The 26,217-nt window shown below is 42.6% G+C and overlaps 1 protein-coding gene across 1 annotated transcript in view; it reads right to left on the bottom strand.

Annotated features, from left to right (window-relative positions):
• Positions 1 to 26,217, bottom strand: part of LOC126419799 (protein still life, isoforms C/SIF type 2) — a 924,442-nt gene that overhangs the window by 238,757 nt on the left and 659,468 nt on the right. The window contains exon 3 of the mRNA XM_050086986.1: positions 14,481 to 14,748. Coding sequence (XP_049942943.1) covers positions 14,481 to 14,748 — 268 coding nt within the window. The remainder of the gene's footprint in view (positions 1 to 14,480; positions 14,749 to 26,217) is intronic.

Genomic DNA, 26,217 nt, shown 5'->3' with positions numbered 1-26,217 from the left:
GAGCCAAATTTCAAACCTCTGCGACGCAATGGAGGAAAACGACGGCGTTTCGAAAAAGTGACCTTTTATTTCTTTTGTGCAGGGAAGATACATTGCGGGAGCCGAGATTGTACGGATATACAGGACTGCACTATACTGTGCAGCCCGAACGAATGCTAACAACGCGGTACAAACAGTCACAAATGCGTACTCAAAGATATGTTCAGCGTTTATGGCGTAACATACGTGGGAGAATTACGCATTAATTCCAAGCACTGACAATGCCCAATAGCTATCCGAATCAGAGATATTAATGCAAAAATATTACTGTAATATTAGATTTGTTATTTTTATAGCTCTATGAAATTTAATGTGTGCAGAGCCAATACACGAGCACCCATCGCTGGAAATGCGTAGCCCATAAATGGACAGATATAACAATATCGGTGACAAATAGCGGACAGTAAAAAGTAGTTTAAATCATGCATACAATGCGCAGCTAACAAAAAGATGGGGAAAAGCTGCTCTCTCTGTCTCTCTCTCTCTCTTGCAGAAGTAGAGATTACGATGTCGTAAACTACTTTTTTAAAATTATTTAGTATTTTACGTACATTTTAACAAATGAAAAGCGCTAATTTGCTTTTGTTGTACAGTGTCGCTTTTATTGTGTTAACCGGTTTTCGGCTTACAAGCCCATCTTCAAACTTTTGCTGAGTATTGTCACCAAAGAAGTTACAATGCCTGTGAACAACATTGGAAGAGAAGTTTCACGTTTAGATTGAAGCAGGAATGTACAGTAAATAAATTATTCGAAAATATGTTGGTAGAGCAATGTTAAATGTAAAAAAGTGAACAGTAATAAATAGAAACGGAGTAAATAGGAAAAACTTTGACACGAAACAGGAACAGCAAGCCTAGATAACAGTTTATATTAGTAAATAAAACCAATAAAATAAAATTAGTACTGACAACGCTACTTCAGGAGGTATACAACATGGAGAGTGATACACCAACCCATTAAAAGAAGAAAGAATTATCAATGTAACAATAGAATACAAGAACCAGTTAAAAGAAAGCCAAAGCCTTAACAGTCTAAATGGATTACATAGACAATTTCAGTTAACTAAAAGAACTTAATGAATACAGGGAAATGGTAATATGTATGAACAGACAGTGTGGAAGTAATAAAAAACAGAGAGGATCATGTGAAGTTTAGGAGAGAGGAAGTGTTGAGCTGTGTCTGGTCATTTAGAATTAGATCTGTACTGTAAGCTACTTGTATTACTTTCCTTGTTTAATACCTCTTGTAGTTGTCTCACCAAGTATTGTTTTTATTTTACTTGGTTAATTTATTCAATGCAAACTATTACGTAGTTACAGTTTTGAGAATAATTTTAATGTTTTTCCTGTTTGCACCTTTTATATTTGTGAGCTGTTCAGCCATTTTTACCTTTTAAAATGCAGTACCACCACACTCTCAAAGATTGCATTTACTGTACGTTCCCTCACACTACTCCATTTCCCTGCATTTATTCATTTCGGTTTATCTTATTGCTTAAGTTCCTTATATATTCTGTAGTTACACTGATAAGTCTTTCTTCTTTGAATTGGTCGGTGTATCACTCTCCATGCTGTATCCCTCCTGGAGCAGCCTTGTTAGTACTAAATTTATTTTATTTTATTAGTCTTGTTTATTAATATCAACTGTTATGTAGGCTTGCTGTTCCTGTTTTGTGTCAAAGTTTTTCCCGTTTACTCCATTTTTGTTTATTTACTGTTGAATGTTTTACATGTTACGTTGCTTTACCACCACATTGTCAAAGATCTTATTTACTGTACGTTTCTGCTTCAATCTAGACGTCTAACATCTCTTCGAATGTTGTTTAAAAACTTCGTAACTTCTTTGGTGAGAAGTCAGTAAAAGATGGTCTTGTAAGGCGAAAACCCGTTAACACAATAAAAGTAATACTGCAGACAAAAACAAACTAGTGCTTTTCATTTATTATAGTTCTACCAAGAACCGACGGAAGATTCAGAGAAAAGAATAAAGAATTAACTACAGTCTGTAATTTGTACCAAACAGGCGAGGTATATACAAGAGAATACTGTCGTGGCACATTCGCAGCAACTCCGATTAAGGAAAACAAAAGTATAGATAGTACTGCAATCCCTCATTATAGCCTAGATAAACTCTTAAACAAGATGGATGGTCCTTATTTTGCTCCAGACTGCTAAGGAGTGCCAAACGTAAACCTTGATTGTGTGAACGACTGCGACGATTGATTTCCAACACTGCAGTTTCGTTGTTATGGGGGAGAACGGCATGAAAGAGAATAAAAGGAGAACATAAAACCCAGTATTCACAAATAGTATGCTCCTCTCGAGAAATATTTTGACGATAATCTTGAAAGAACAGGTTTCATTGAATTTGTTTCACTGATTATTCGGGTGAAATGTGAAAGTTAGTAACACAAAAACCTTGCACTTAACGCAAATTTTACACGGCAATGACTTAATACCAGCCTGCCAAATAACCTTAATCTGTAATATTATGTATACCTAGTATTTAATTTTTAATCATTCATGACCACTCGTTTCGGTGTTGTGCTGGAAAACGATTACGTGATGACGACGTGTCTGATAACAGTGCGCTATAATCTATGTAGAAGCCTGCTCTGTCCCGAGAGAACAGAGTACATAGTTGGCGCACGTGATCAGAACTGGGAATACACATTATGATGATATCCGATGTCTAGCCGAAGTCCTAAGCGATACGTGTCCGGGGGAATTATAATATCTGTCTACGACAAGTACGGTTTCAAAACGCCGATCTATTGGACTACTGTACCAATGAGCCGAGTTAGTGGTTATCTGAGAGCACGCAAATGTCAAATTTGTCGGACGACAATTCTCAGCATTACTACAACTATTTTGTGCAACGATATTTAAACGACTACACAGTGTAAGTAGCAGAGCGTTCGTTCTGGCTATTATCATGTGATTGTAACATGAAACAGTTTAATAACAAGATACCGGCTAAATAGTAGTGTGGAACAAGCGAACGCGATATTCTAACTGGCTGTTACTAAGCCTTTTCTGGAACAGTACTTCCTCTTACATAACCCTATGATATGCGAACAACGAGATTGCTACTGACTCTGTTTTTTGTCGTTATTACATAAAATGAACAGTATCAGTCCTGTTCCATTTTCTTATAACACACACGAAATTACCTTTGCTTCTGTGTTTCACTATTTGTGTCGCCCTGCTTAGCGCTCTAGAAGTTATCGCTCCAGATTGAAGTCTTGTGTCCGTGTTAGCTTACAAATAAATTTGTTTTTTTTTATGGGATCCGCCTTTCCTTATTTTTCCAAGACATGTCTCACTAAAGTTACAGCATCATTAGTGGGTTTTTATTTTCTTTTTATCAAAAACGAGAAAATGCCCTTTAATATCTGCACATAAATAAATTTGAGTATTTAAAAATGTACACATAATTCTGAAAACAGACAAGAGTTTTTATAGCAAAAAAAAAAAAAAAAAAAAAAAAAAAAAAAAAAAAAAAAAAGAGAGAGAGAGAGAAAGAACAGCCCACAGGATAGGCATCCCACGCAAATGCAAGGATTAAAAATAATCTACAGAACAAATAACTCACTTCTGAGAAAACAAGGCGTATCCAACGCAGGCCAACACAACACAACTCGTATTTACCAGCTGGCACGACAAGACTGCAATTCAATTTATATTGGACAGACAAGCAGACATTTCAATATTAGGTACACAGAACGAAGAAGGGCTCTAAAAAGTAACAGCTGTCATTCTACATTCGATGTTGAAGGAAAAGAAATAATAAACGAATACACGGCTCCTTGCAACGGAACTTGGTTCTGATTCTCTGCCCTTAGAGAACTGTCAAACGACACTGACCAAAACACACACACACACACACACACACACACACACACACACACACACACACACACACAATAATGTTAACAATAACATATCCATTCGTACATTATCGTATATTCCTGCATGGCTATCTATGGCTGCAGAGAACGAACTATGAAAGGAAAACAAGTGTAATGCAAAACACAGAAAACCACAAAAAGTACCGCATGTGCGAGGAACATATACATAAAAAAATCTTGTCTATTTCCAAGTTTGTGAATACTTTCTGAAGAGCTGAAATTTGTATATGTAGAGATAGTAAAGGGCATTTCTGGTTGTTTAGTAAAAAGAAAATATTAAAAAACACTAATGACGCTGTAACTTCAGCGAAAACTCTGGGTAAAGGGAGTGAAAATTATTTTTGCTCAAGGGAAATTAAAAAAAAATCGCATTTGCAGTTGACAGAGAGAAGAAACGGCGAGCATAGTACGAAAACGTTCACAAGTGGATACAAAAGAGAATAGTATTATTCATTTCCCTTTCGGAATTTCTGTTGCAACCCGACAAAGTATAATATTCAGCAACAAATACCACGTGCTCAGAATAGATTTTCATTCTGCAGCGTACGTGTTCAGATTTGAGTTCCAGTCCAGCACACAGTTTTAGTATGTCAAGAAGTTTCAAAGAGCAATTTACTTGAACATTATTCAGCTGTTGTTCGTCATCTGATTGGTACATCATTGGAGTCATCTGAATAACAGGAACTGTATGTGTTCTATATTCGACTGCATTGTGATTAATATAAGTTCTTTTTGGTGAGAATTTTTTTCTGTTGCTGATTGCTTCTTTCATTTCTAGAAATTATTTGTGTACGCGAAACGAGAGCTAAGCTGCAAAGTGATTCGGCAATTTTTTGTTCTATATTTCGATCTCAGGTCGCACAAATGTCATCATTACAGGTTTCGCCTATTGCCAGTTATCATCAGATTTACTGTTTAAAAAGAAAGTAAAGGAGGACAATAAAATATAAGAAAACTAAATTAAAAATAAGATTAACCATACGGCCTTGAATAAGTTAACAATGATAGCTGATAGCTAATGGAGACTTGGCGTCATATCAAAACACTCCTTAAAATAGCACATTTCCCGTACTTTTTACGGGTATAACAGAGTAACAATATTACTGGCAATTTTTTTATTTATTATCGTTATTTTATCTTAAGTATCGTTGGTCTTAAGTAATCATCTTATTTTTTATTCTTCTACGTGTATTTAGTTCATTAGCTACTTAGGAAGCTATAAAATACTTTTAATTAAGTACTGACCGTCAGCTGTTGAGGTGATATCCAAATATGACACTAGATGATGGTTCAAAATAACTTGCAACTATGTAATACATAATACAAATTGCCATGCACTGCACACGAAGACTAATAACAACTAAGAAACTAAAGTCGTAAATGTTGTTTTGCTATTCTACGGTCCTTTGAAATTTAATGATTAAAAATGTACTGATTTCCAAAATAAAACTAAACTAAAGGAGAACTTTTACACAAAAACTTAGGTTTAAAAAGTGTTAGTTGCAATGCGATTAACTGAACACACACTAAATACTTCTTCACGTCGCTAAGTATGAAGCATCCACTAGTTACGAAAGCTTCACTGCCGGGAAACGATCCATCATCAGAAACTAACTTCATAAAGTCCATTTATCGTCTTGTAATACCTCCATAAATTCTTTAAATGTCGTCATTTTCTGCTTAGTAACTGTCATCACAAATGTTAATGAAATTTGAGATTATGACCCATTAGCAAGTGTAATATTCTATGTCATACGAGGTGCATTCAAGTTCTAAGGCCTCCGATTTTTTTTCTCCGGACTGGAAAGAGATAGAAACATGAGCATTGTTTTAAAATGAGGCCGCATTCATTGTCAACACGTCCCAGAGATGGCAGCACCGTACGGCAGATGGAATTTTACCACCAGCGGCGAGAATGAGAACTGTTTTAAATACTTAAAATGGCGACGTTTTCCTTACTTGAACAGCGTGCAATCATTCGTTTTCTGAATTTGCGTGGTGTGAAATCAATTGAAATTCATCGACAGTTGAAGGAGACATTTGGTGATGGAGTTATGGATGTGGCAAAAGTGCGTTCGTGGGTGCGACAGTTTAATGAAGGCAGAACATAGTGTGACAACAAACCGAAACAACCTCAGGCTCGCACAAGCCGGTCTGACGACATGATCGAGAAAGTGGAGAGAATTGTTTTGGGGGATCGCCGAATGACTGTCGAACAGATCGCCTCCAAAGTTGGCATTTCTGTGGGTTCTGTGCACACAATCCTGCATGACGACCTGAAAATGCGAAAAGTGTCATCCAGGTGGGTGCCACGAATGCTGACGGACAACCACGTGGCTGCCCGTGTGGCATGTTGCCAAGCAATGTTGATGCGCAACGACAGCATGAATGGGACTTTCTTTTCGTCGGTTGTGACAATGGATGAGATGTGCATGCTATTTTTTAATCCAGAAACAAAGCGCCAGTCAGCTCAATGGAAGCACACAGATTCACCGCCACCAAAAAAATTTCGGGTAACCGCCAGTGCTGAAAAATTGATGGTGTCCATGTTCTGGGACAGCGAGGGCGTAGTCGTTACCCATTGCGTTCCAAAGGGCACTACGGTAACAGGTGCATCCTACGAAAATGTTTTGAAGAACAAATTCCTTCCTGCACTGCAACAAAAACGTCTGGGAAGGGCTGCGTGTGTGCTGTTTCACCAAGACAACGCACCCGCACATCGAGCTAACGTTACGCAACAGTTTCTTCGTGATAACAACTTTGAAGTGATTCCTCATGCTCCCTACTCACCTGACCTGGCTCCTAGTGACTTTTGGCTTTTTCCAACAATGAAAGACACTCTCCGTGGCCGCACATTCACCAGCCGTGCTGCTATTGCCTCAGCGATTTTCCAGTGGTCAAAGCAGACTCCTAAAGAAGCCTTCGCCGCTGCCATGGAATCATGGCGTCAGTGTTGTGAAAAATGTGTACGTCTGCAGGGCGATTACGTCGAGAAGTAACGCCAGTTTCATCGATTTTGGGTGAGTAGTTAATTAGAAAAAAAATAGGAGGCCTTAGAACTTGAATGCACCTCGTATTACGGCGTAGAAACATGTTAAGAATAAGAACTTTTTTATATGAATATGTGCAGTTAGTGACAAAATACAACCATTCATTCATGACCATTGAGTGCAATTGAAAGAGAGATTGAATGGAAATTTCCCACGACTAGATAGAAACCCGTTATGACTGGATAAGAAATTCTTTCTCGCTTCCCAGTACTTGTAAGTTTCAAGTTAGTGGAGAGCAGGAACTGGTAGACCTGACTAACAACCGCTCTTTAAAACTCACGTCCCAAGAATCAGATTTACGCAATTTTTGGATTTCTGCTCAACAAGATTATCCTCACCTAAGTAAAAAAGCACTCATCTTTTGTTGTAATTTTCTAAAATATATTCGCGTTAAAATGTATTTTCTATCTGAAATAAAACCAGATAAACGTGGAAGTTTGCGAAAGTTATATCAGGAAATGCGTTTGAATTTGTCCTACATCCAAGCTAATATAAGACAGATTTGTAAAGCTCGCCAATCCATGTGTCTCATTGAACTGATTATAGTATTGAAAAGTTTTGTATCTGTGAAAAGGTATATAATGTATATCTATACTGTAATTAGAAAAACAAAAATTGATATTTCTTTAAAATGTTATTTGTTATAATGTTAGTGGAAGGATGCTTCGTGAAACTGTGTAAATTAGAAAGGTGTCACCATGATGCGATGTTTGGAGAGCTTTGCTCTAAATAAATTTTCTATTTCCCCTGCACTGTAGTATTTACAATCAGTGACTAAAGGAAAAAATTATTCTTATTATCATTACATTGATATAAAAAATCCTTCGGATACTGACTGTTCTGCAGGAATATGAACCTCAGCAAGTCCGTACTCTGAGTTACAATACTCTTAGAATACATTTCGTCGCTTCAAATGATGCTGTATTACTTTATCATAAATCAGTGATTATAAGGAGTAACTGAATTCTCGAATGAGATTCCTATTGCAGGGCTCCAGAGCAGTTTGCCACTTCTGAAAGTATTTATTAACTTAGTTGAAGACAAAGTCTATTATTTTACCTCTACGCTAACTTTTCATGTATGTAAACAAACGATTCAAGACCTGTGCTGTCAAACGAATTGAAGCAGAATGAGAGCAGGTACACCTAGCAGCAGTTGCTGAAGGTGGTAAGTGATGGTGCAGGAGGCGACTTCGGGCAAGAAGGTTAAACGCCATATAACTTTCGTGACTTACTCGTACGTTGGAATGACAACGTGCAATTAGGGTGTTTCCACATGATCGTTGACTTACGCGGGAGGTGATAGGAGCATTCACGTATAAGTAATTCGTGCCTGTCGACAATCGGATCGGTTTAACACAAATTTACATATCATGTTACTCGTATGGTTGATAACAGCTGTTGTTCTATTTACCATCAGGGATGACACAGCCCTACAAGAACGTTATTTTTAACCTGTTTCTATGCCTTAATAAGGTATCGAATCTTGGTATTGACAATGGAACGTATACCGAAATTGGAATAGCATAACAAAACAGTTACAATCAAGCGGGAAATTACTTCATTTGAAGAATTTGATACAAAGTATTGTGTGAAATGGTAACTCTAGTAGCATCTGTTGTGAAGTCATGGTACAACAAGTCGGCACTGAGAATTTTATGCAAAAGTATTTAAACATGTGACATTTTTACCACAACATGTGGTAAAATCCCATTATCAAGTGCTATAAAACAAGGAATCAGTCAGTTCATAGCAATACTACCCGTGCTGACACCCATATAAAAATATTAACATCGATCTGTGGTATAACATAACTTTCAGCTTCTGAACCATTAGGCACGTCGAAAGTAAAAACCCAAAAGAAAATATATATCGTAAAATGTAAAACTTCTGGTAGAACATCTCGTTGCAGTGTTATACGCTCAAGACACAGCTGTAAAGTAAATGCAGTCGTTTTCACCTACCAAAGGTAGAACTTTCTTGCAATGCACATGTTACAGTCCCCTCGACGACACTATCATGAAATCTACAAATATTATGTGTTAGGTCATAAAATATTATAAAATCCAATACTATACCCACGTTTCAAAGTATACATCCATATAGAACAACGAACAGAGAACGTTAAACCTAACGCCGATAATTCGAATAGTTTGGATATCATAAAACCTATGATTTTTTTAGGATTTGACATATAGTGTTCTGACGTAATCACAAACGCCGGAACCAAGAAGAACGCAAGAGAAGAGAAGGCGGTGAGGCGACGTCAGTCAATACCCACTGACTAGGACCGCGCCACGACAGGAGAGACCTCTGCAAGAAGTGAATATAAACGCCGCTCCTGCCAGCCTCGGCGGTACGTTAGTGGACAGGATTTGCAGAGTATTAACACAGCCTAGCAGAGAGTGCTACGATGTCAGAGTGTAGTGATCCATATCCATTGCTTGTTTGAACATTGTGTATAGCAAGGACTCGGATTTATGTTGCATGCCGCCCATCATTTGCGACCCTGTACGCGACGAGTGGGTGGGGTTCGACATATAGGATGTTCGAAAAGTCCTGACTAGTACGACCTTTAGACGGCAGATTGGTATGTCGGATTGGTTGAGGTCATTTAATGTCCATCCCACCTCTCTGACCTAATCTGAGCCTCATCCATGTGTCTGTGAGTGAGCGTGGTTGAGTACAAGTTTGCAGGATACACCGGTGTGATCTGTGGTGTCACCGCCAGACACCACACTTGCTAGGTGGTAGCCTTTAAATCGGCCGCGGTCCATTAGTATACGACGGACCCGCATGTCGCCACTGTCAGTGATAGCAGACCGAGCGCCACCACACGGCAGGTCTCGAGAGACTTACTAGCACTCGCCCCAGTTGTACAGCCGACGTTGCTAGGAAAGGTTCACTGAGAATTACGCTCTCAATTGCCGAGACGATGGTTAGCATAGCCTTAAGCTAAGTCAATTGCTACGACCTAGCAAGGCGCCATTTATCCTTTGCTATGTATCTAATGAAGCATGTACAGTAACAAGACCAATGTTCACCAATTGTGGATTAAAGTTAAGTATTCCAGCAGCTACGTACTTTTCTTTGTAGCATTCATTACGTATCCTGTTTCAGACCTCACGCCAGCCTGCGTGAGTTTAAACGCGTGCCTTTCAGTTACCCATCACTGTGGATTGGCTGTCTTGCCAGTCCACAACATTTTTGGCGACGAGGCTTAAAAGAGGATTTCGCGTTCGTATTGCACTAATTTACTTGTGTCATGGCTTCGCCACAATCTCCAGATGTACTGTCCGAATTTTATCGCTTGCAGAATCAGCAGACTCAGGCGTTATTGAATGCCCTTGGACAGCTCGTCCAGGGTCAACGTGCGATGCAAAACGATGCGGCAGCCGCCGCTCAACCGCTACCGCACCCACAACATGCAGTTGCACCACCGTTTCGACACTTCGATGCGGCGATGGAAACCTGGAAGGAGTGGTCACGCCAATTTGGATTTCATCTCGCCGCCTACAGAATTCAAGGTAACGAGCGGCAGCCTCATTTATTGTCGTGTGTAGGGGTGCAAACGTACCGTGTGATAGTGAAATTATTTCCCCGACGCGACGTAGCAACTCTGTCCTACGAAGAAATTTTGTCTGCATTAGATGCATATTTCAAAGAATCAGTCAATGTAGTTGCACAAAGGTATACGTTCTTTCGTACAAAACGTACGGCCGGTCAGACTAATCGGGAGTGAGTTGCAACTTTGCAAGGCCTTACAAGGGATTGTGCTTTTGAGTGTCAATGTGGACTCCCTTATTCAGATACTATGGTGCGTGATGCAATTGCACAGAACGTTTCTGATGTTCGTATACGGGAGCAAATTTTGAAGCTCGTCAAGACACACTTGACTTTGCTCAGGAATCATTTGCAACTTCGCCAGCTGTGTGTCACATTAACCGGCCCGCCGGGCGAGCTGCACGGAACTGTAAACAGCCCTCGTGCACGTCCGCGCAGCCACGTGTCGCTCGCCAGCATGCACATGCAGTACTAAAGTCATGCCCGCGGTGTGCTACTAGACATTCGCTTGAGAATTACCTGTCACGCCTAGCTATTTGCTTTTTCTGTAATAAAAAAGGACATGTTCAAAGTGTTTGCCAGAAAAAGCTCAGATCGGACACTAAACACCATTCCAGGCCCTTTGCTTCGCGCCGGAATCGAACCAAGAATACTCATGCTCGTGAACCTTAGCCCATGGACATCCATGTAGTTCATTCCACTCCGCCCAGTGCCACTCTCTCTAACGGTGACTGTGTTCGTCCTACAGAAAGTGTGCGTCGACATCGACGGAAATCACGTCAAGTCGCAGGTGATTCTGTACCAGTGTCTGTTCACGTTGCACAAGACAGTCGTTCTTGTCGTCAGCAGGACAATAAACTTTTTGTAGACTTGGACATTAATGGCAACGTGATCCCATTCCAGCTCGATACTGGAGCTGCAGTTTCATTGATCAATAACGTCACGTACAAACAACTGGGCACTCCTCCGTTGCGTGCCGCAAATGTTAAGCTAACTACATATTCAGGTCAGACGATCCCTGTGTTAGGACAGTGCAGCCTTCTTGCAACATACAAGGGACAAACAAAACTTGTGTCATTTTACGTTCTTCGTTCTTCTTCTGCAGTGAACTTGTTTGGTTTAGATTTATTTCAGTTGTTTAACTTGTCTATAGTCAATCAGGTCCTATCAGTGAACCTTTCCTAGCAGCGTCGGCTGTACAACTGGGGCGAGTGCTAGTAAGTCTCTCGAGACCTGCCGTGTGGTGGCGCTCGGTCTGCTATCACTGACAGTGGCGACACGCGGGTCCGACATGTACTAATGGACTGCGGCCGATTTAAAACTACCACCTAGCAAGTGTGGTGTCTGGCGGTGACACCACATGATCTTTCTGAATGGCGAAGCTAACTGTTATGGAAGAGCTGTTCTGTTGCCTTTCTCTAGATCGTTCTCCACAACGTCGAACTCTGTCGCGTAGCCTTTTCGCCAGAATTACACAGCGGTTTCGAGAAAGGGTATCTTCATCATCTGCTGGCGTGCTCCAGGGTGACGCAGCACACGCGAAATGGAGAAGGCCATCGAGCACATGAGCAGTTTCTTTGCCTATTAATGAGTAGAACTGTAAAATAAGAGATGTACTGGGCCACGCCTAATCTGTTAGCTGTAAAAGTGGTTGCATTAGCAATGTGTTTTCAAATGGTTGTAGTACGGAAACAGTACGTTCCGGACATGGGCTCCGATTAATAAGTTTTGCATCACCTCGGTTCCGAGAGTCCTTGAACCTGTACAGAAAATTGTAATAGAGATCAACATGAACATCATTTCCGCTATTTTTTATTGCTCATGAAAACCACTTGTTGTATCACAGCGAGACCTTCAGAGGTGGTGGTTCAGATTGTTGTACACACCGGTACCTCTAATTGTCCTCTTGCATTGATACATTCCTATATTCGTTGTGGCATACTATCTCCGAGTTCATCAAGGCACTGTTGGTCCACATTGTCCCACTCCTCACCAGAGATTCGGCGTAGATCCCTCAATGTGGTTGGTGGGTCACGTCGTCCATAAACAGCTCTTTTCAATCCATCCCAGGCGTATTCGATAGGATTCATGTCTGGAGAATATGCTGGCCACTCTAGTCGAGCGATGTCGTTATCCTGAAAAAGTGCACGATGAGGGCGCGAATTGTCGTCTGTGAAGACGAATGCCTCGGCAATATGCTGCCGATATGGCTGCACTATCGGTCGGAGGATGGCATTCACGTTTCGTACAGCCGTTACGGTGCCTTCCATGACCACCAGCGGTGTATGCCGGCCCCACATAATGCCACTCCAAAACAGCAGGGAACCTCCACCTTGCTGCGCTCGCTGGACAGTGTGTCTAAGGCGTTCAGCCTGATCAGGTTGCCTCCAAACACGTCTCCGACGATTGTCTGGTTGAAGGCATATTCGAGACTCATCGGTGAAGAGAACGTGATGCCAATCCTGAGCAGTCCATTCGGCATGTTGTTGGTCCAATCTGTATCGCGCTGCATGGTGTCGTGGCTGCAAAGATGGACCTCGCCATGGACGTCTGGAGTGAAGTTGCGCATCATGCAGCCTATTGTGCACTGTTTGAGTCGTAACACGACGTCCTGTGGCTGCATGAAAAGCATTATTCAACATGGTGGCGTTGCTGTCAGGGTTCCTTCGAGCCATAATCCGTAGGCAGCGATCATCCACTGCAGTAGCAGCCCTTGGGCGGCCAGAGCGAGGCATGTCATTGACAGTTCCTGTCTCTCTGTATCTCCTCCACGTTCGAACAACATCGCTTTGGTTCACTCCGAGACACCTGGACACCTCCCTTGTTCAGATCCCTTCCTGGCACAAAGTAAAAATGCGGACAGGATCGAACCGCGGTATTGAACGCCTAGGCCTGGTTGAACTACAGACAACACGTCCCGTGTACCTCCTTCCTTGAGGAATGACTGGAACTGATATCAGCTGTCGGAACCCCTACGTCTAACATACGTTGCTCATGCATGATTGTTTGCATCTTTGGGCGGGTTTAGTGACCTCTCTGAGCAGTCAAAGGGACTGTGTCTGTGATACAATATCCACAGTCAACGTCTATCTTCAGGAGTTCTGGGAACTGGGGTGATGCAAAACTATTTTGATGTGTGTATAATCTACTTACTCCCCTCTACAAGTTTAAAAGGTTTTAACGGGAATTTCCGAACACCCTGTGTAACTTTAATGAATTTTATAACAGACAGTTGGATCGATAGTGGGGGGGGGGGGGGGGGGTAGGAGGGGGTTGTCAAATTCAAATGGCTCTGAGCACTATGGGACTTAACTTCAGAGGTCATCAGTCCCCTAGAACTTAGAACTACTTAAACCTAACTAACCTAAGGACATCACACCCATCCATGCCCGAGGCAGGATTCGAACCTACGACCGTAGCGGTCACGCGGTTCCAGACTGTAGCGCCTAGAACCGCACGGCCACACCGGCCGGCAGGGGGTTGTCATGTGCGTTGCGGGAAAGTACAGTATTTGTACGTGAAAGCGGCAGCCCTTGTTTACAACTGTGCCTCCAGAGTTTTATGTTCGACGATGCCTGTTCAGTGTCGAGTTGTTACTTTTGGCAGTGGCTAATGGGATAGAAAATTTAAGGTATGTTACACTGCAGGACGATATTAATAATGTTATATGAGTGTCTATACGTGTAGTATTGCGATGTACTAAAATGTTTCCTTGTTTTAGAACACCTGACAATGGGATTTTACCACCTATTGTGGTAACCGTATCACATGTTTCACAACTCGTGCGTAACACTCACGGTACCGATCTTCTATTAACATCAATGCTTCGATGCCTCCTGCGCGACTTCGTGTGGGACGTTAAACCAAAGGTTGCTGAACGGCGGCTACGTCCGCCTCCGGCAGAGGGGGAGACCCACCTGGAAGAGGTAGGCGTCGCCGAAGGCGGTGCTGAGGCAGAAGACGTGGTCGCGCTTGGGGTGCTCCGGGATGGGCTGCATGATGGCGCCGTCGACGATGATGAGGTGCTTGGGCGCCGCCTCGACGCTGCGGCCCTCCCGCGAGTCGCACGGGTAGAAGAGCAGCGTGGTGCCCTTCAGGCACACCCAGTAGCCCTTCCAGCCGCGCTTGCGCGCCAGCTCGATCTGGTGCTTCTTCCGCAGCAGCCACTTCTTCACGCTCAGGAACCTGCACCGCACACACACAAGTACTTGAGTGCACGAATTCGCTGACCCTCAATTCTCAACAAACTACTTCTTATGAAAATACAACATGTACACAAGAATCTTGAGAAAAATACACCCTCTCTATATATTCTGCTTAGTCACGTTATTAGGAAGATCTCTGTCACGCATAGTTCTCGAAGAATGCCGTATTGATTGTATCGAATTAGCAGGTGTGCGACCGCAGTGATGAGCTTGTAATACTGGGGAGGTGCATCAGTTCGGAGCGTCTTTCCATAACTTTAACAAACACGGAGCAGTGTAGCGGTTGTTAATTTTATCGACTGGACATCTGAATTTTAAAAACTTTTAATAAACATTTTTGGAACAGCGATCAAAAATTTTTAAAAATTTTCTTTCAAAAATTCAGTCTTGATCACACCACGTATGCTTCAAGAACATAGGTGACCGGTTTTGGTTATATCACATGACTATCGTCAGACCCCTGGCAACTGGTTGACATCACAGCAGCTGAGAAGAGTGCTCCACCTGCCATCTTCGAAGGTTGCCATGGGTCTGACAATAGTCATGTGATATAACCTAAACCGGTCACCTATGTTCTTGAAGTATACGTGGTGTGATGAAGACTGAATTTTTGAAAGAAAAATATCTGAATTTTAACTCCGCGGGCTCGCGGGCAAGCAGTATCACCATTATGTGTAAGCCTACATACCCCAGGAGGAGCATTATTCGAAGAGCGAGCTAAATTCGACAGAGGACGCCCAAGCAGCGGTAACTTACAACAAAGAGCAAAAAAAAAAAAAAAAAAAAGAAACTAATAAATCTCCCTAACATAGTGTAGGGCCCCCGAGAGCACGCAGAAGTGCCGCAACACGACGAAGCATGGACTCGACTAATGTCTGAAGGGAATGAATCTTGCAGGGCTCTTCATAAGCCCGTGAGCGTACGACGGGGTGGAAATCTCTTCTGAACAGCACGTTGGAAGGCATCACAGATATGCTCAATAATGTTCATGTCTGAGGAGGTTGGTGGCCAGCGGAAGAGCTTTTCTGGAGCCACTCTGTAGAAATTCTGGACGTGTGGAATCTGTCCATGATGTAATCTAACTGAAACCTTCCCGTATCACCCGGCCGTTTCCAAGTATACCTTCTCCTCTTGTGGCTCTTGAATAGAGTATTCACTATTACTAGCTGAAACTTGTTACAGAAAATCTTCCGCTATATGTCTTTATAACGTGGTCATAATGTATAAAAGTCATCTAGCCCAGTTGCAGGCAGTCTCCGCGCGCGCGCGCGCGCGGGGGGGGGGGAGGGGGGGCGGGGGGGAGGGGGGGGAGGGTGGGAGGGGGGGGGATCAGGCATAATTATTAACCGAACAATTTAAAAACCATGTCCTAATCTACTCGTTAAAAAGTATAATCGTGTGTTAAAGCTTTAACACTATAATGGAAGTATCACAGTTAAGGGTTTCACGACCGGATGTCTTAGTTACTGATGAGTCTGCCGGGCTGTAGGGCCGTGGTCGAAGAAAGTTTTCGGTTCCTCACGTTTCGTCCAGAGCTGTGCCGGAAGAAACGGCAGGAACCGAAAACTTTCTTCGACCACGGCCATACGACGGGAAAGACTCATCAGCAACAAGTATTACACTTGGAAACTAAATGTACGAGGTCTGTTCAAAAAATTTCGGAACATTTGTAATTTCGCGCCAATGGCGTGTTGGAGCGAAATGTGGTTGGCATTGCTGCACACACCTTTGTTTAATGTTTAACTGCCGGAATTTTCATTGTTGTATGTCTGTTAGTTATTGTTTAGAGTTGTATTGGGTAGAACGTTGTGCCGCACAGTATGCGAATTTCGAGACAGCAGAGTTAGAAGAGCAAAGTATCTGCAATAAATTTTGCGTGAACCTCAAGAAAACTTTTACAGAGACACACAAAATGGTGCAGGAAGCCTACGACAACGAGTGCTCCAGGCGTACTCGGTGTTACGACTGGTTCATGTGAGGAACGTCAACGAAATTGTGCTTGCTAATAGAAGAATGACTGCCCGAGAGATTTGTAGGAGAAAGAAACGTTTCATTTGGATCATGTCATGAAATCCTGACACGGAATGCCACGTGTTGCCGCCAAGTTCATCCCACGGCTCGTGACTCAAGACCTTCGCCTCACAATCTGTGAAGAACTTTTGGATAACACAAATGAAAACGAGATGTTTAAAAGAAAATTATAACTGATGATCAGATGTGGATCTACGGTTACGGTGCTGAGACATTGAAAGGACGAAGATTTGCAACGACAAACGAGATAAAAGAAAATTCGCAGACGGAGCTTCGCGCAATCCAACAAAGGGGTACTAAGACTGCTTCCGGAAGTGGAAACGTCGTTGGGTGTGGTGTATCAGTTGTTTAAGAAAGTATTGCGAAGAAGACCATGCACAATAAGTAAAAGGTAACCGTAGAAAAATTTTGTCGACGATGTTCCGGAATATCCGTATACCACTGTATATAGCTGAAAAATTGTATCTTTGTACGACAAAGAGTTCAGGAAATATGACGTCATTACATCTACATCTACATGGATACTCTGCAAATCACATTCAGGTGCCTGGCAGAGGTTTCATCGAACCACCTTCACAATTCTCTATTATTCCAATCTCGTATAGCGCGCGGAAAGAATGAACACCTATATCTTTCCGTGCGAGCTCTGATTTCCCTTATTTTATCGTGGTGATCGTTGTTCCCTATGTAGGTCGGTGTCAACAAAATATTTTCGCATTCGGAGGAGAACGTTGGTGATTGTAATTTCGTGAGAAGATTCCGTCACAACGAAAAACGCCTTTCTTTTAATGATTTCCAGCCCATATCCTGTATCATTTCTGTGACACTCTCTCCTAAATTTCGCGATAATACAAAACGTGCTGCCTTTCTTTGAACTTTTCCGATGTACTCCATCAGTCCTGCCTGGTAAGGATCCCACACCGCGCAGCAGTATTCTAAGAGGACGGACAAACGTAGTGTAGGCATTCTCCTTAGTAGGCCTGTTACATTTTCTGTACTGCCAGTAAAACGCAGTCTTTGGTTAGACGCGTGGAATACTGCAGTGTTTCTCAACCATAAAGATGTTACATGCTTAATGTCGAGTATTTAACATGTACGTTCATTTGTTACTTTGTTTAAAGAATGTAGGATGGGGGATATTTGATCATTAGAACTCATCGGCCGCTATATTGCTTACGTGAGTTGAAAGTGGAGGCAATGCAGGGATGAATATGTATGCCGGCGCAGAATAGGAAGCCGGCGGAACTGACTGTCAGTTGTGAAATTTAGCCGCGGTGGAAAAAAAAAAGACAGTTGTTGTGCAACAGCACCGCGTAATTGCGTGCAAGTGAGTTTTCAGAGCGGCGATCAAGCGCGCGCTTCTGATTGTAACAATAAATCCGTGTCGGCCGGCGTGTGGTCAACCGCGCAACGCAACTTCGGTTGGTTTGCGGTGGCGCCACTCACACGGCGTGCAAACAACGGGTTTTAAACTCCCGCTGCCGGGTCCGGTTGCGGTCGGCAGTCACCGCTACGCCGCCGCTCTGGTATCGGCTTCAACTGGCGCGACTCGAATTTTTCGCTGTCCGTCGTGAATAACGCGAGAAGCCTCATAAAGTCTATAATACTGACACGCGAATATTAATTGCGTCATTCTGTGTGCACGGTTCGGTGAAATTGGTGGCTTCGTCAGTACAATAGCTGTGACACAATGGCATTTCAAATAAATGTGACGCATGACGGCTAAAATTCTTCTGGGTATTGTATCGCGTCATTGTGTAAACTAATCGTAAAATATAAAACGACGCCTAAAATATGAGGTGACTTATGAACCAAATTAGGGTTCTTGTAATTTTAAGCGTGTCTTGTACACTTGGTTCTCTGTAGCTTTTGAATGTGTGATATTAATAATCATGTATCTTACGTAAGCTGCTTTTTATGCTACTTTATGTCATCGGATTACGTTTGGGAGTTTGTTCGTCATCGGCGGTGCCTTATATGTTCTACTTTTTAGCGTATGCCAAAAATCATGTTTCGTAATCATCGTATAATAATATGATTATATGATTTCTTTATGCATATATATACTACTGGTATAAGAACATTTCTACGAGGATATTTACTTGTCAGTGGAAATTTCTCGTAAAAATTTTATGTTTTGCATATATTTGTATATATATGCATGTATAAATGAAGGAGGTGAAGATTAGAAACATGCTAAAACGGAAATCACTATGAACGTTCAAAGTGCCATTATTCACAAACTTCATTTTCAGTGCTATTGTTTTCTCGGTACTGTGTTGCATGCCCCTAAACTTTTTCCAGGCGTCAAATAATGGAGAGTATGTTTCAAAGGTTCATTACTAGATGGCGCACCGTCTTGGCGCCAAGCAGTGCTTCGCTATTGGGCATGCAACAGAGCACCGAGAACACAAAAGCATTGAAAACGCAAGTGGCATATTGATGTCTCCACAATTTAGCCTGTCATGTTTTGAGGAGACAACAGAAAAGTTTTTGGCGAGTGGACACAGCTCTTTGATCTGCAACAGAGATTTTACAAATACAGAGAAACGACGCCTAAGCATGGCATTTGTAATGCAAGCTTCACACAAGCCTTACTTATTCTATGTAATTCCAGTTCATTCAACTGACGTCTGATGTTACATATGCTGTTGCAACATTGTTGTCAATGCAGGTTTGTAATATCTCTAAATACAGTATGATCAAAGTGTCTCACACTGCCCCATCAGAACAGCCGTATAAAAATTCTTACTGTGAAACAAAAGAATGAATAAATTTCAATGTATTCAAAAGAGGAAAGACCATGGCATTGGCAGATCATGCCGTATTTCATCTGAAAGACTGCCCATGCATATCAGTCACAAAACAGAAATACCTGTTCAAGGTGTTGCCATTTCTTCCCCGACAGCACAAGGAATTTTATAGTAAACTTTGCACTATCTGAACCCAAGAATGGAATTGTGTAAGAAACAGAAATTTTTTTCTTGAGTTTAATTATGCTGCTCTTTTCTAAAAAAATAAAAAAATGTGAAATCGTTTTCGTTGACTTCTATTCTTCTAGTTAAAAACAGGTGCATTTCTGAACTTGAGTTATCACAAATAGTGCCTCTGTATTAATGACATTTGAAATATAAACTTCCTTATTGTTACTTAAAACCAATCAGTTTCCTGGTACAACTCTTAAAACAGTCTTAACAAATTATTTATTTTCTTATTTGTCACATTGTTTTTTGTAGCATAATTCTGTGGTCTCAGAATACGTTATCAATTTTCTGGATAAAAACAGGTTATGTAGAAAAAGAGATACATCGTTTTATGATTCTCCTAACAAATGTGAGCTTTGGCACTTCGAACTTTTCTATTTCAACTCTTCATATGATTATTACGAAACATTCTCCTTGGAATCCGCTAAAAGCAGGACATATAAGGTACCGCCGACGATGCACGATAGCTCGAAACCAGTCCGCTAAAATGAAGTACCATTAAAAAGCAGCTTACGTCAAATACAGAATTATTGACATGGCATATTTGCAATTTCAATCTGTCCTGCTGATCAGTTATACGGATAATTCACTGTACCTAAACGACTGTCGGAATTCCTCAAAAATTGCGAATTCTGTTCGCATGCAAATCATATTCGTTGTATGTTGATGGAGACTGAGTGAAAGGGGTGGAAGGTTTAGAAACACACTAAAACAAAAATCACTATAAAGAGGCAAAATAAAATTAAAGCAGAATTTTATTATGATGTACATCAAACGAATCAGTTTGTTCGGAGAATTACGAAACTGAATTCAATTTTATCTAGGTAGCGTATTGCGACAGGTATCGATGTATCTTTATCAATATTTTAATTAATTAATGGTTATTAAAACATTGTGTAGTATTCCAGTGCCCTTCCAATGGCCCCATTCACTGAATTATCGTTGTTGGTAGACACCGTCTATCGGGATACTTTCATGCGTGCAACTCGATTGTTCTGTTTCTTCCTTATCCGACGTGACGTATTTCCTTATTTGGGTATGAAATCACAAACCTCTACAAAAGACAACAATCGGTTACATGTTCATGAATGCTAAGTTCTAAAAATTATAGTCAGTGCGGAACCTCTAATCCAATTTTGAAAAGTGAAACGGTATTGAATTTGTTTCTTTTAGAACTACATTATTAGCAGCAGAAATTACGACAATTCAACTGAAAAAACGAAGTTGATACCGATACCTATCTAATCAATATAGCTGTGAGAGGCGATTGTATGTCGTTTAGTGAGTACTTTCTCGCGATTCATTAGGTGAGAATAGAATTTCGATATCTTACAGGATTTCGGAAATATTGGTTTAACTAAACCGCTATATAAAGGGCTTATACCTTCTGAGAGAAATTAAGAATGGGAATTATAACGAGAAATCTGGACCAGGATTGTAGACTGGGAGATCTGTACCAGTAGTGTAGGCTGGAAAACGATGTCAGTCACATGAGGCAATTCTTGGCGCTGAGCAGTCCCGCGTCCGAGTGCGTCGTACGCTAATGACGGTGCAACAGAACACACAAATAAACAGCGACCACGGCTATAGTTGAAGGGCGCCTATCAAGCGGAAATGATCGGTACAAATTATCTTTAAATTGTGCAATTTGGCTTTTCGTTTCAGCGTAATGCGCCGTTTTCGAACGCGTTGCGCGGCGATATTGGACGATTAGGGAGCGGCTACGCATATCGCGCAACAATGACAGCGATACGTCATCAGCAACTGGCGCCGCTGGCCGGACTTCATTACAATGCAAATGCTCGGGGCCGGCTAGACTCGTCGGGCCAGAGCCAGATAGCGCGGACATTCGTTAGCATAAACGAGCGACGGGACTCGCCAAATGCAGGGCTGCGACCATTAGTTTTAGAGTCGAAAGAACGCGAAGAAGCGAAGGAGGCTACTTTTAAGTGGTGGGCCAGTCGATGGATGGGGAAACTTTCATGCAAAGCCCTACCAGGCTTCTAGCCCAGAAACGTACCGGCCAGGTGATACATAGGGGCATCTCCAAAGCGAGTTCTCTTATCGGGGCCGCAGGAAGCGGATTATACGCTATACTATTGGTGCACGCGCTCGTTATGGTGATTTCGGCGACACGAAAAATCGCGTCCCAGTCGCAAAATGGTCGAGTTCAGATTACGTTATTTATTGCCTCGATATACGGCACCTTATCTCGCTAAAAATACTCCAGAAAATCGGATTTAACTTCCTGGCTCTAATCTACGGATGGGTTCAAAGTATTATTGAACACTATATGTCATAGTCGCTATCGTGCGAGATATTTCCTTAACGAATTTGGCCACAGTAACGGATATCGGGAAGTTTGCGCCGTGGTAATGTCCAGAGGGAACGGTGTGGGCATGTGATGGTTATTAAACGCATTAGTCTGTCCTATTTCAGAAGGCATTTATTTATTTATTTATTATTGCAGGGTAGTGGATCCTTAGCCTTCGCACAGAACTTGGAGAGAGTACAGCTGAAGCGTCGTAGTTACCACATTAGTCAATCGTCCAGGATAATACAAAACACCTAAAGCATTCCTTAATTGTTCTCCCAGTTTAAGAGTACGAAAAGTACTTCAAGGATTACTGAGAACAATTCTGGGGCTATTTAAACTCCTCGCTTGATTTCATTTTTAGTTCAGTTTCTTACCGTCTTGATGCACCTACAGTGCCGGAAAAAATGCAACACCTTCAAGGACAAGGCCGTTTAATTGACAAGGATGTGACAAGTAATTCATCATTGTAGGGACACAGGGTGTTTCCGCAGGAATAGCTAATATGTTAGGAGGTGATAATATAGACAAATTGCAATAAAAATGGTATATAACATGTGTCCAATTCTTATTGAGTATAGAGATACAGCTGTTAGTATGTAATCCACACAAACTTAAAGCAAAGGCAAATGAGGAAGTTTACAGTTGATTTTCAAAAATTCCGCTGCCAACTTCTATGCACTTTTGACTTCTCTTGATAACACCACGTGTACCTCTTCTGAGGTAACTTTGCGTTCTTTTATGAGGTCTGCGCTGCTCATAATCCGAGCGATCAAATCGGCTCCTGTGGCTACTTTTTCTTTGTAGACTTCGCCTTTCAACCATCCCCACAGGCAAAATCCAAAGGGATAAGGTCCGGGGACCTTGGTGGCCAAGAAATGTGCGCATATCTACCGATCTATATTCGGGGAAGTGTTAGATGACGTGTCACCTGACGACTAAAATGTGCAAGAGCCCCTTCATGCTGGATGAAGACGCGCATGCTTGTAGCCAAAGAAATCTCTTCCAATAATGCTGGAAGCCCATTTTCAAGAACGTGTAGATAACAGGGTCCTGCAAGACGATGGTGAAACGCAACAGTCCCAGTCAACTGATTGCCTGTCCAACTACACCACACGTTTAAAGAGGAGCGTTCTTGAAAATGAGTCTTCACAATGGCACGTGGATTTTCTTCAGACCACTGATGTGAATTACGAGTGTTACTGATGCCGTCACGAGTGATACTGACTTCATCAGTGAAGAGTAAAAATGATGGCGACTTTCAAGTCTCCTACGACAAAATTCCAATTGTCTATCTTCATCTCCTGCTCAAAGGTGCTGAATGAGCCGTAAATGATACTGATGAAACTGGTGCACACGCAATGTCCGCCGTAGTCTTGTATGTGGAACACCGACACGAGCGGAAATTCTAAGTGTTGTTGTTGAAGGACTACGTTCTATCGACTGAATAACGTTTTCTACTTCATCCACAGTCTGTTCATTTACACGTTCAGAAGCAATATGACTGCTGTGTCACTCAGTGTGCTGAACGCACGAGTAAACACTCTGCAATCTGGTAGTCTGCGGTTAGTAAATTGCATGCCGTATTCTCTACAAGCAGCAGCAGCGTTTCCATTGCAAAACCCATAGACAAATACAGCATCGGCATATTCAGCACAAGTGCGGCAAAATTGGTTCAAATGGGTCTGAGCACTATGGGACTTAACTTCTGTGGTCATCAGTCCCCTAGAACTTAGAACTACTTAAACCTATCTAACCTAAGGACACCACACACATCCATGCTCGAGGTAGGATTCGAACCTGCGACGTAGCGGTCGCTTGGTTCCAGAGTGTAGCGCCTAGAACCGCTCGGCCACTCCGGCCGGCACAGGTGCGGCATGCTTACACGTTACAGTACAGTAGAGTTGGCCAACAAATGTCAATAAAAACTTTAATGTTAACTAAAGCACAACTTGACAACGTGAACATGAATACTCTACTGCTGACATTCGATAAATACGCCCAGAGCAACCCATAGCAATCGGTGTACCAGCACACGAAAGGAAAATTCATTGAACTGTATCTCTGTACTCAATAAAAATTGGACACGTGTTATATAGCATTTTTATTGCAATTCGTCTACACTACCACCTCCTAAAATATTTGCCATTCCTCCGGAATCACCCAGTTTGAGGAATCCTGTCAACTCGTCTCTGATAGGATGCCTACGAAGCTGTTTTTTCGGGCAACTAGAAAACATACAAGCAAATCATACTAAAGGAGTTTATTACAGTAAATGAATTGACAATACTTAACTTTTGTTTCTACATGATGGATCGCAAGCAGTTGGCGACATTCAAATAATCAATGTCCTTTGATGTATACAATTTCCATGCAAGCTAATTACTCAAGTTCATATAAGTCACTGCTATAGTTAATACCACGGCGGCTCTTCTAGTGAGCGTCTTCTACTGTGCGGCCGCGGCTAGGTGGCGCGTTGCTTTTATTCTCTTCGTGCAGATGTCGCTCCTGTCGTGGTGACGTCCTAGTCAGTGTTCTATTGGCTGACGTCGTCTCACAGCCATCTCTGCTGTATCGTTCTTGATCTTCGAGCCGGCGCTTGTCGTTAGGCCGGAACACGGTATACGACTGCAAATTAAGACCGAATGAAACACGGTAAAGGGCGCCCAAACAGCAGCGTCAATGTACAGTCTATCCCCCTCTGGCGGCAACGCAGGCGCATATTTTCCCTTGCAAACGATCATAATGGTGCCGAATGGCATCCTGCGATAGACTACATGAAGCACCTCGCACTTTTTATTGCATTTCGACGATCTTTCAGGCTATGTCCCACACGTGTTGAACTGGCGAGAGATCTGGTGATCTTGTTGCCCAGAGTAATTATTGTACTTCATGTAGAGCATGCAGCCGTACGTAGACGTGCATTGTCCTGCTGAATATCCACATCACCTTCCTCTCGAAAAAATGGTTGTATTACGGGGGCAGCGACCCGTATAATCTAACGGGCACTGGTCGCTGAACCCTGCAGATACGCCAAATTTGACTGCTAGTTGTAACTGATGCCGCCCCCCCCCCCCCCCCCCACACACACACACTATGAAAGCTGTATTGGGACCTGAATGTCGTGGGCGAATGCGCCCCGCTATAGGTCACTCGCCAGGTCTGCACCGTACATCCGTTATTTACAAACATACAGAATCTTTTCCATTCTGCAGTCGGCTCTTTCACGGCACCAGAATGGACGTGCTTGGCAGCGTCGTGATGTCAGCGGTAGCCTGTAAGAGTATCAGATGGTATCAGTCCTGCTGCAAGCACACGGTTCCCAGTCGTATCTGCTGATACATCAGGTGCAACATGTACCCTGATTTCTTCCCTGGATGATGCTCGGTAGAACTCTGCAGCTCTCACAGTGTGTCAGTCTTGATGTGCAATTGTACTATGTACACGTCCAGAACCTGGTCTGTTGATGGGGAACTGTACCACAGACCACTGCTGAAAGCAGCAACCTGTCGACACCTCCATCCAGCTTCCCACAGGCCTATAGAGCGACCCTGTTCAAACGGCTGAACTTGTTCCACAGGATGATGATGATGATGATATTTGGTTTGGGGGACGCTCAATTGCGCGGTTATCAGCGCGCGTACGAATTCCTAATCTTAACACGGTCCAGTCTCGCCACTTTTACGAATGATGATGAAATGATTCGGAAAACATCTAGGCCCCGAGCGGAGAAAATCTCCGACCCCGCCGGGAATCGAGCCCGCGACCCCGAGATCCAGAGGCAACAACATGAGCCACTAGACCACGAGCTGCGGACATGTTCCACAGGAGTACGTCCTCGTCGGTGGGGCGTGGTTGTACCCTATAAACTCAGGACAGTTACTGCCTGCGGAGTCAAAACAGAGCGCGTACAGACACGCCTCCAAAGCGCCATCTGATCGCCGATGACCGTGACAAATGAATCTCTAAGACTACAACCCCCCACTACGAACGTATTATACCTTGGTGCCACAGCCGGCAGGAGTGGCCGAGCGGTTCTACGAGCTTCAGTCTGGAACCGCGAGACCGCTACGGTCGCAGGTTCGAATCCTGCCTCGGGCATGGATGTATGTGCTGTCCT

Source organism: Schistocerca serialis, chromosome 9 (assembly GCF_023864345.2).
Source record: "Schistocerca serialis cubense isolate TAMUIC-IGC-003099 chromosome 9, iqSchSeri2.2, whole genome shotgun sequence".
In the NCBI taxonomy this organism is placed as follows: domain Eukaryota; kingdom Metazoa; phylum Arthropoda; class Insecta; order Orthoptera; family Acrididae; genus Schistocerca; species Schistocerca serialis.
The sequence above is the reverse complement of the archived record's forward strand: the minus strand, read 5'-3'. Positions and strand labels throughout refer to the sequence as shown.